General features: G+C 31.3%; 1 protein-coding gene across 1 annotated transcript; it reads left to right on the top strand.

The window, feature by feature from the left end:
- The first annotated feature begins 7,535 nt into the window (after window positions 1–7,535).
- Window positions 7,536–11,795, top strand: LOC114754834 (3-ketoacyl-CoA synthase 19). Its single transcript, XM_028943676.1, has 3 exons — window positions 7,536–8,061; window positions 9,419–9,746; window positions 10,655–11,795. Exons 1-3 carry the CDS (start codon window positions 7,607–7,609, stop codon window positions 11,276–11,278), a joined length of 1,407 nt encoding a protein of 468 aa, XP_028799509.1. The 5' UTR covers window positions 7,536–7,606; the 3' UTR covers window positions 11,279–11,795.
- The last annotated feature ends 366 nt before the right edge of the window (window positions 11,796–12,161 follow it).

The following is a 12,161-nucleotide window of genomic DNA, read 5'->3' as shown; positions in this document are numbered from 1 at the left end:
TTAAAGACCCACTCTAGGAATTCCACACCCAAAACACCTAGAGAGGACAATTCAAATCCTATTAACATTCTAAACCGATTAGACATTCAATTTAGCCCACATTAACATAACCCAAATCATAAAACTCAATTTCAACCTCTACATTGTCATCCTCAATCATAAATCTCCATTTTTCATAAACCTTAAATGCCAAAACTTCAAAATCTCCAAACCTAAATGTAACCCACAACAATTATTTATACTCAAAACAATCAGTTAAAAACCTCAATTTCAATAGAACCTAGAAAACTCTAGGGTTTCTCTATAGAATCCTTAAAATTTCCAAGAGAAAAAGTCGATTAGAGGTTAAAACCACTTAGTTGATGCAATAAGCCCTTAGAAACACCTTCTCCAAGCCAAAAATTTGAAACCCTAGCAGAGCTCTAACTCCCTCCTTTAGAAAATCTAAATTTTGCATATCAAACCCTTCCTTCGGATTTATAGATGTGAACCTTTTACCACGGTGAACCTAAAACTTTGCTGTGGTGAATTAACCCTGAGAGGGATTTATTCACCTAGGAACCCAACTTCACCGCAATAAATTCCCAACTTCGCCGTAGTGCGAATTTTTTCCTGAGAGGGAATTCTCACTCACCTAAACAACTTTTGCCATAGCGTTCCCCTAACTTCGTCATGGAGAGACTTTTTCCCAAGAAGAAGCTCTCTTTGTACTCTCTGGTTCACTGTGGCGAACTTCCACTTCATCGCGATGAACAAATCCCAAAAAGGATTGTCAACCTACCCGTTCACACTTACTTTAATCCCAAACCAAAAACCAAGATTCAAGCTTAAACACTAAACTATCCCCCAAAAAAATCAAACTTAAAGGGCTACCAAAACTTAATACAAAACTTAAGATGTTACATATAACTTGAAGAACGCTTGTAAGAAAATATGTTTCTATCTCTTGAGAAGTATGATCATGAATAAATATATGATAGTATGAATGATAAATAGTATATTGCATGCTCATGGCCTAAATGCCACAAGATAATGCATTAAAAAGGGATGAAAATGCTTATAAAATCATGAACTTATGGCTGTGACTTTTCTAGACAAATGATAGAATCTGGCTGTGAGATTTGGTGAGTTTAAATTTCACATCCCAAGCTTCAAATAGAGTGGCAGATCACCTAATTTGGAGCTATGTGGTAAAATTTATGAATTTTTGAATCTATAGTAAAAAGCTAGAAATTAAAAATTGACCAAATGAATAGTACTCCTTGCGTGGAATATAGAGCTAGAATGATAAAGGAAACTATCCAATGAGTATTTTTTTCTATATATAGAAATGAATGAGCTTCAAATAGAACTTAGAACCACATTATTTTAATTTTTATAGGATCAGTTATGAATTTTAAAGTTGGCTAAAATTTTAGGATTATCAGATGAATAGGAACCTGAAAAATTGATTTTTTTAAAAAATGTAAGTTTCTAAGCCTAATGCCATGCAATATGGTTTTATTTGACATATTTTTACTTTATATATGGTCATAAACTAAAGTGTTACAAAAGCTTCTTCGCTCACATTGAGACATTAGGTCTCTTCTTATACCTACACCACCCAGAATTGGACTATGGTACAAGAGATGTCTACTCTGGAGCTCATTATTACTTTTGAGCTAGGGAAGAGGAAGAACTGCATAGGCCTAATAATAGAGCTATACACTTGATCATAGTGTTGGCATGCTGCATGGGCTTTAAAAGCAATTATCCTCTATGTGACAATTCTCAACCTCTATATATGAAATCCATGCATGAATACCATATGATGATCTTGACAAGGCAACAATGACAATTGAAACATCCTTCCTTTAACCCCTTAGTATATGCATTTGGAAGCGTTATAATTCAAGTGATTCACAAAACAAGACTATAGATTGAAAATTTGCAATAGGTTTTCGGGTTACTGTTTATTGGTTAAATTCTAGATTTTTTGTCTAACTTTGAAAAATCATAACTAATTGAAAAAAAATAGTATTGAGATGATTCAAAATTCTATTTTAATTTCAATTCTCCACAAGGAAAAAAATGAAATTGGACTTAACCACTGCTAATTCATACAGTTTATTTGTTGAGGTTTACTGTTCATTTGGTCAAAACTATACGTTCTAGTTCCTCTATCCTAAATTTGATCAAGCATAACTCTTAGCACATATATCCATTTTAGGTGATCTACCACTTGGTTTAAAGCTCAGGATGTGTACTTTAACCATACCAAATTTCATAGGTAGAATCAATCGTTTGCTTCACTTCTACTTTATCTCAATTTAGTTGCTCAATTAGGGATAATTATTTCCCTTAACTTGTATTAACAATTCATGATTAACTTTTTCCTTGTATAATACCATTCTATCAATCTATAAACTATTCCCATACATTATTATAGTCAATTATACTTGACATCATCATTATTTGTGATCACATAACATTAATAGCATATTCATATCGTACATTAACATACAAATTATACAATGTAATCCAATAAATTTCCTCAATTCTTTTCCTCTTTCCTTGCTTCCGCATATGCATCCTTTGCTTGATCATTATCACTTATTATGGTTGGTTAAAGGAGAGCGAGACTCGAGAGAATCTCAATAGCAAACATTACCCCATGCATGTACAAAATGGATGCTAATGTATGATATGTAATTTTTCATAAACTTAGGTTAACTAGTGACATACCATCATGCTTTATGCTTGGTATAAAAATACATGGTCATGAAAACATATTAAGAATAGCATTTCCCGCAATAATCATCATGTCACAACATCATATAGTCAACATACACAAACCAACATATAAGCATACCACATCAAGCACATAAAGGGTAAGTTCACTACCTTGCACCATAAGTTTTCTTTAGTGAATTAAACAACTGTAGCATTTTAAGGTTCTTTAGAATGATTGTAGGTATTTTTGCATTCTAGGTTTGTTTATGATGTCAAGTGCATATTTGAAAAAAAAAATTATAGATATTTTTACACCTTTACTCTTTTGTATCAGACTCTCTAAGCCACATCAGTATCCATATCAGTATCTTCGATCAAACAAATGGTCAACGTTGCAATAATTAATAGTCATGACATTTTTGCAATGTTTTGAAATCATCATATGTATTTTTCCACCCAAGATTTATTATGGTGTCAAGTACACATTTGGTATAAGTCCATAGATATATTTGCACCTTAACCCTAAGCCAAAACCCCTTAAATAATGAAAAAGAAATAGAGTATTTGAGCCCATTTTGTGCTCATAAAAATGATTAACACTCATTGAAATTTTAAAATGACAAATATTTAGAAACAAATAGAGTATTAATCATTGACAGTCGGTTTAGTGGTTATATGTGTGCTTGCTCTTTTTTTTTTTTTTTTGGGTAATGGCGGCATATGACTTACTACAATTTTTCATTTTTAATTTGGTGCTTAATTTTATAAAATATTTTTTATCCTGACATTGTTAACAAAATATACTAACATTACAAATTTAAATTTTTACAAAACATTCTTAAATGCTGATATCTTATGTTCAATTTTAAAAAGTAATAATGATTGGCGCAGAAATCATTATTTGAAACTAATAATATTAGAGTTCACTATGCTAAAGTTAAAAGACTGAAAACATACTCTCTCTAATCCTTAATATAAAAGTTAGATACTTAATTTACCAATATTAAAAAACTAGTTAAATTAATTATTTGCAATACATATATATGTTGATTTTTCTAAAATATCTTTTTTAATAATCAGATGTATTGTAATTCATACTTAATGAAAATTTCTTTACTATGTGCAATCAACATGAATATTTTAAGAAAAATTATAAATTTGGGAAATAAAGTTCATGAAAACCTTGTCGTCCTTGTTACAGGGTATCTTTTGGAAGAAATTATTACCTTTGTTATTAATTAATGTTTAGTGTTAATAAGCTCTTTCAAATTCTCTGATTCTTTATCTACATCATTTAAATTGGGATAAATTTAAAAAAAATTATTAATTTAGGACATATTTAATACTGTAGGATTTGTTGGGCACGATGGAAATAGAAAGGAGAGGAGGGGAGAGAAAATTTTAATAAACTTAATTTGAAAAATTGATGAAGCAAGCTTTCTAACTAATTCTTTTTATTCTTTTATCTTATATTTTTTATCAAAATCTTACAACCTCACTTTTTTAAAAAAAAATTGAGCTCATTTAAAAATTTTTCTTTCTTCCCCTCTCTTCCTACCAAATATAAATACGGAGTTAATAAGAATTTGAGGGAGGATTAATTTATTAGTGCGTTTTTGTTACGTACATTTATCTATTGGCGACAAATATACACCAAATTTATCACGGCATGCGCACGGGAGCCGCTGAGTCTCGTTTTCCTTCATGTAAAGGAATTGGCTTTACATGTTCAATTTACACATGTAACGCTGTGCTTGTCAAATCAAAACTGAATTTCCCCCCAAAAAAAATTAATTTAATTTAGTTCTTTCTTATTTTTGGATTTTTTTTTTCATATCTAAACCTTTTAAATAACCTTTTAATTTATCATTTAAAAAAAATTTTAAACTGATTTTTTATAAAACCCAATTCAAATAGAAATTATACATCATTAGTTAATTTTGATTCTAGCTTTTATTTATAAAAGTCAGTTAGGATAATTTTTCTTTTTTGTTTTTTTTTTTGCAAACATTAATCCAAACAACTCATTTAATTAATTTGAAGAACTATCTAGGAACCCCCTTGAATTGACATTAATATTTATTATTGTAAGTAATTTCATATATTTCTTTTTTTTTAAAACAGTAATTTCATATATTTCACTCACAAGTAAACTTAATAAGCAAAAATAATTCGATTAAAAAAAAGATAATAAAGAACCTAATTTTGACAAAATATAATACTGCATCCAGTCTACTTAACTAGTTTGGCGAGATTAAAAAAAATAATTAATTAGTTAATTATTTATCAAAAATATGCATTGGTTTTCCTTAAATACCATCTTAAATATTTTACATTGAAATTACTCATTAAAGGTTGAAGCAAACTTCATTAACATGTGTAATCAATAGGGATATATAGAAAATGATAAATATGGACGACAAAATAAATTGAAATATTATATTTAATATTAAATTTAACCTCCCAATTAATTTGTTTTATTAAGGATAGGAGATAGTAATATATTAATAAAATGTCCTTATTTATTACTCCCTCCGTTTCTTATTATAAGAAACATTTGATGCTTATGGCATGTTCCCATATATAAGAGACACTTAAAAGTTGTCTCTATTTTTTTGTATTGATTTCCTATTTTATCCCTATTTATTTTGTCTCCAACTCATACTCTCTCTCCCTCCCACTTCTCTTTCTTTTAATAATTTAATTGTTCTCTCTCATACTCTCTCTCCTTATTAATGGGGGCATTATTAGAAAAAACATTATACTTTTTACACATTAATTATCTTCAACTAATTTTAACTGTTTTTTTATTAACGTAATTTAGTTATTTGCCTCTTATAATAAGGAATAGAAGGAGTATAAAGTTTTGCATACAGTACTTATGATTTACTAGGAGGAAAAATTATTAAAAAAAATAATTAATATGCCTTCTTATAACGAAATTTGACAATATTATGGTAAACAAAAAACCTAATCTATAAGGTAATAGTTATTTAAGAAAATTGGTAAAAAATTTTAGTTTGAAAGTTTTTTTTTTTTTGAATACAGACAGGATACTAAGAACCTTAAAAAAGGCCTATAACAAAGTTTTTTTTTTTTTGTTAGAAGAATCCAATACGTTTTCATATATAAAAAAGTATATGTACTTTCTGGTCAGAAAAGAAAAAGTATATGTACTCAAACTCAGGTCTTATCGATAAAATTTGCAAACACTTTTTCACGAATTTTTACTAATTATTTTAGTATTATAAGTAATTAATACATTTTAATTTTTGGATAAGGAATCAAAATTATAGGAAGACCACACGTAAGTTGATGAAAAGGGGATCAACACCAATCCAAATCAAAAGCAGTAGAAAAATGAGAGAACTTGGAAAATTAATTAATTGTGAGGCTCGCATTAATTGATCCACCGAGAATTAAAAACTTTTACCTAACTCCAACGAGCATCTGCTCAATGTACAGCTGAGTCATAATCACAATCACAAGTCCAAAAAGAAAAGGGAGAACTACAATAGGATTTTAAAAAAAAGTTATTAAAATGTTTTAATAATAATCTAAGTAAGTAATATGTAATGACATATTTGAGGATAGTACGTGATTTATTTTATAATTTTTTTTTAAACCTCATTGTAATTCTTCTAAAATAAGATTTTTTTTTTGCCAGAGAAAATATTTTAGGAGAATTTCAATCAAGTCCCACGGATGAAAAAATATATATATAAAACAAATCTCAGAAGTTGTCATTTTCCATTATAGAACTTATTATTACAGGCTACCTAGATTGTTATTAAAATTTTTTAATAACTATTTCTTTTCTGTAGAACTGGAGTGTAATTCTCCCAAATATCTTTTTATTTCCACCGACTTGAAGAGAATAAAGCTACGATACGAACAGTCACAGGATATTGGAATAAATATTTTTTCGTAAATTATATTAATTTTATTATGTGTCTTTCCTTTCTTTCTTTGTTTTTTACTGTATTCATATAATCGAATACAACTACTTTTTAATTAATAAACATATATATAGTACCTGTTTATAGTTTCGTCTTCAAAATTTTCAATTAAAAAAAAACCTCTATATAATTTTTAATGATGAAATAAAATCATAATTATTATTTGCAAAAACTATGCGCAAATGTCATAGTATTATTATTATTATTATTTGATTGTACACTTATCATGTTTTTATGATAAAAATTACAAAATCATAAATTTTTATTTTTTAAAATTTATGTACGTCATTAAAATATTTTTTAAAAGTTCATTGTTTATCAGAAAAGTTAATTTCTTGCAAAAAATCTAACATCAGTTTTAACATAATGACAAAATAAATTAATTTAATATTAATTGTAATTTTAATTTTGATAACAATGCACATGCCATTAATTAAGCCAGCTTGCTAGTTTCACTACAAAGAATAAATTGTGGCAGATATTTTTAATACACACACATACCAAATATCATAAAAGTCCCCAACCAGATCGTAATGGCGTAGTAAGAATAAAAAACAATGCAAATTAATCATATATCAAGAGATTAAATTAATCTTACTTTAGTTGGCAAAAAAATAATTCATGTTACTTTAATTATGTATGGTTAGACTTGGGTATATTTTTCAAAAGCCAAAAAGACAAACCCTAACAAGCTGGTCAATTATCACCAGCGGGTTGTCCCTCTGTGGGGTATATCCACAATTTCACAAGCATGTTATGCAACTTGCTTGTACAACTTGCACATTATTCTACCTGAACTAGCTTTCTGTACCTATATAAATACATATTCATATAGCCGGTTTTTCCTCACTCAGCAAACACAATAATCTTTCTTCTTCTTCTTCTTCTTCTTCTTCTTCGTCTTCTTCTTCTTTATAGAGGCAAGCTATATAGCCATGGAGGTTTTGGTCTCATTGTGCCTAATACTTCCTTTGTTGTATTCTTTCTTCACCCTTTTTAAGATGATCCTTCACCGGAGAGGCCAGAGCTGTTACATGCTGGCCTATGAGTGCTTCATGCCGCCGGAGGACACGAAGCTGGACACGGACTCCGCCGTGAGGGTGGTGCTAAGAAACAAGAGGCTAGGGTTGGAGGAGTACAGGTTTCTGCTCAAAACCATGGTGAGTTCAGGGATAGGAGAGAACACTTACTGCCCTAGGAACGTCATGGAAGGACGAGAGGCATCTCCGACCCTCGACGATTCCTACGCCGAGATCGACGAGATCATGTTCGACACTCTTGACGGACTCTTCGCAAAGACTCAGTTCTCTCCCTCCGACATTGACATACTTGTGGTTAATGTGTCTTTGTTCTCTCCTGCACCTTCCCTCACAGCTCGTATCATAAACAGGTACCAACCACTTATATTGCATCATTTATAATTAAAAGTGCATTTACTACAAGTGACACACAAGTGTGATATATATATATATATATATATATATTCAATCAATTCATTTTCTCTATATACTCACAAAAATGAAGGTACGGAGTGCTTTCAAAAAATATATAAAAAAGGTGTAATGATAATACGTGTTAACCCACGAACAATTTCATTCTTTTGTGTTTTACACGCATATGGGTATATATATGACTGAATTTAACTTTTATAATTTTTTATATGAGAATATATTTCAGTTTCGGTTCCAAAAGAAAGTTTTGAGACCTTACCTTTAGGTGCTACTCCTTGTAGAAAACTCTCTTAAGTGCCTGAATGTAGAAAATGCCTTTTGGAAGCTCATTTTCGTGCGACTCATACCATCCGCAAGCTTTTTTCTCTCTTTGGAGCGTTGAGTGGCATACGAACCCTATTTATTTCTCTGGATGGATGATAATATGTTAACGTCAAAATTCAATTTCAGTTCAAAATGAGGCATCTGGCTTTCTTTTTTAAGTACTGTGAGGTGATGGCGTTCTGAAATTTTGTCTGTACGTATTTCACCATATTAATTTCACGCATTTATTGTTTAAATCTCAAGAGAATCCGCTTACTGAAAAAGAAATGTCATTTCTTTCTCATCAATGAGAGAGCTAATTAACTTCATTAAGTATTATTTGAAGGCTTCATCTTCAATGAAATATGAAATTATACATCTAATTTACTTATTTTTTTTTTCAATTAAAAGGGTATGTACTAACAATTTAAAGTTACCATTCAAATAATTTACTTGCAAGCCAAGGGAGCATCAATCCCAGTAGGCTACAAGGCCTTTGGCTTAATTTATTTACTTTGAATAACATCTGTTGTTGAATTAAATAATTTATTTAATAAATTAATCTCTATGATTGGATTTTAATAATTAGAAGCAACAACATAGCATAAATCAAATTCTTCCATAAATGAAAGTCGTGAACCAAATATAGATGTCATAAAGTTGGTTGTGGGGGCCCCATAATAGAAACGTGTTGTTATGGTATTCAAAACCATTATCATCATATTTAAGAGACTCATCTGAATTCACATCCTAACAAAGATATATGCGTCTTTATACCATTCATTATTTCAATTTCTAACTACTCGATTGCTTATGTCAAATATATAACAAGTCTTGCTAATTTTTTTGTACCTCCTTATATATGATTTATTACATGACTACATATCCAAAAGGTGTACGAAACTGAATAATGCAATAAATTTTGACCATGGGGTAAAAATTGTTAGTTGTTTGATTTCTTTTTAATTTCCTTTAAATAAACATAATAAACAGGTACAAAATGAGGGAGGACATAAAGGCAGTTAACTTGGCCGGAATGGGGTGTTCGGCGAGTGTGGTGGCGATCGACGTGGTGCAGAGGATGTTCAAGAGCCACCCGAATTCTCTCGCCGTTGTGGTGAGCACCGAAGATCTCGGCGCTCACTGGTATTGCGGCAACAACAAGATGATGATGCTCTCAAATTGCCTCTTTCGCTCCGGTGGTTGCTCCATGCTTTTCACCAACAAGCCCTCCCTGAAGAACCGTGCCATCTTGAAGCTTAAGCACATGGAACGAACCCAGTTTGGTGCAAATGATGAAGCCTATGGTTGCTGCATGCAGGTATACGTACATACCTTTGCATTTGATTTTAACTCTTAAAAATCTAATTAAATAGAGTAACATATATATATGTGTGTGTGTGTGTTGGTTATATTTGTGTTTTAGTTATTGTTTTTATAATTAATGAAGACTGACGGTAAATTTATTCAAATTTACTCGTACATATTATGTATCTCTTTCTGCGAATTTATTATATGCGTGGACTAACAATTGTCAAAATTAATTGTGGCCTTGACTTTTTGTATACCAAGAGTGAGAAACTAATTAAGATGGGACCGTCTCATTTGATCGTTTTTGAAACCTAAAGAACACTTCAGAAGAAAAAAAAAATCTAGAAGATTCTTATGTCCATGCGAAAACTCATTACTTAGGCACTTCAAGCTGTTTGAAGATTTCTAGCTAGCCTGCTCGAATAAAAGTAATATATAGGCTGTTCACTCAAAGTGAGGTGCATACCCTCATCTTACATGTAATATGTTGGTCCCCACTCCCCACTAACATTTAAAATGCGCGCGCGAGAGAGAGAGAGTAAAAAAAACAAAGTACTCCATGTGTATATTGGGTTCTCGAAAACACATCCTTTAGTGATTTGCATTAAAACTCCTCCTATCAATGAAAGCTTTTTAATATATGTGCAATGAGCAGAGAAAATTATATATTTAAGACCAAAAAATAGATTTTGATCTTACATTTAAAACAAAACTAGCAAGACTAAACTAAACATATTAAATAGCTCATATAAAAGATTAGTGGGAGTAGTGTTTTACTTGTTAGAAAAGTAAAACGAGACTCGAGAAAATGTCCTCCTTCACACACAAAAGTAATACGAAAACGTGTTTATTCTTGCACCATACATCTTTTCAAGTTTCAAGTATCAACAGATTATGAATTTCGTTTCATTATTTCAGGTTGAAGACGAACTTGGGTACCAAGGGTTCCAACTCACAAAGAGCCTAGTGAAAGCCGCAGCACAAGCCTTGACCGTGAACTTGCAATCTATGGCCCCAAAGATCGTGCCTCTTTGGGAACTCATTCGCTTTCTCTCAGCCTCTCTGCATCAAAGCAGCAAAACAAAGAAAGCCCTGAACTTCAACGTACTAGGAGGTGGTTTGAATTTCAAGTCAGGAATAGACCACTTCTGCGTTCACCCCGGAGGCCGAGCCGTGATCGACGGCGTCGGTAAAGGTCTAGGGCTAACGGAGTACGACCTCGAGCCGGCAAGAATGGCGCTCCACAGATGGGGCAACACTTCCGCAGGTGGTCTCTGGTATGTCTTAGGATACATGGAGGCCAAGAAGAGGCTTAAGAAAGGTGATAAGATCTTAATGATAAGCCTTGGTGCTGGGTTTAAGTGTAATAACTGTGTTTGGGAGGTAATGAAGGATTTGGAAGACCCTAATGCTTGGAAAGACTGCATCGATCACTATCCTCCAAGGTCTCTGCAGAATCCTTTCAAGGAAAAGTACAATTGGATCCATGACGAGTATCTTAATTTTGTGAGGTTCGATACAAGTAGGCTATCAGTCGACTAATAATATAAATATATATATATATATATATATATATATGTCATTTAAGGTTTAGTGGGATTGATCAAAAGAAAGAGAGATTAAAATATAATATATATAAACTACATTGGTCAGTAGTGTCAGAAACAGGCTTTGGTGTGGGGTTGAAAGAAGAGATCCCATACAGTTATTATTATTGGTGGTGTTGATTAATAGTCCTGGAATAATTCGTCTTTGTTTTGATTATCATTTCTGAAACGTAAAATTAAAATTAGAGGGGAAAAAAGTGAGAGAGATAAAGGAAAACACAAATGAACTCACGGACAGAGACTAAACACAGCGTAGCATGTTGTTTTCTTTTGGTTCTTCTTTTAATTTCCTTCTTGATGATAAGTACAGGTTCAGGTCAATGCTTAAACATAGGAAAATTTGGTCATCTCAGAAGAAGAAAATAGCAAAATGTACTTCAGTTTGTTGATTATTGTTCTAAACTCTGTGTATTGTGCTATTGATGAAATAAAAGGTTATATTTATTTGTAAATCCAACTGCATTTTGTTTATTCATCGGCAAGCAAGTGCATGTTTTGTACAAAGGGCAGTAAAAACATTTAAGTTAATCAGAAAAAGTTATTAATACTTGACATAGCACCTACAAAAATACTACTCCTCTCATATGTAGGGCATCTTTTAGAAGGCATTCTTAATCCTTTTTATGAGGCATTTGACGTTTTAAGGAGCACTGAATATTTTCTTCCATATATTATTAATACTTGACATAACCTACAAGAAAATGCTCGCCCCGGTCTCATATATATGATAACATCGTGTAGAAGGTATTCTTAATCCTTTGAAGGTATCCTTCATCCTTTTTATGAGACATTTAATTTGATAGTCTTAAAGAGTACTA

This window comes from Neltuma alba, unplaced genomic scaffold, assembly GCF_004799145.2.
Source record: "Neltuma alba isolate B1F8T4 unplaced genomic scaffold, ASM479914v2 tig00010198_pilon, whole genome shotgun sequence".
Taxonomy (NCBI): Eukaryota; Viridiplantae; Streptophyta; class Magnoliopsida; order Fabales; family Fabaceae; genus Neltuma; species Neltuma alba.
This window is presented reverse-complemented; position numbering and strand designations above follow the sequence as displayed.

Excerpts from the sequence above, each read along its gene's own strand:
- LOC114754834 (XM_028943676.1), top strand. The coding sequence starts at position 7,607 with ATGGAGGTTTTGGTCTCATTGTGCCTAATACTTCCTTTGTTGTATTCT. Across the intron at positions 8,062-9,418 it reads ACAGCTCGTATCATAAACAG|GTACAAAATGAGGGAGGACA; the intron begins GTACCAACCACT and ends CATAATAAACAG. Across the intron at positions 9,747-10,654 it reads CCTATGGTTGCTGCATGCAG|GTTGAAGACGAACTTGGGTA; the intron begins GTATACGTACAT and ends TCATTATTTCAG.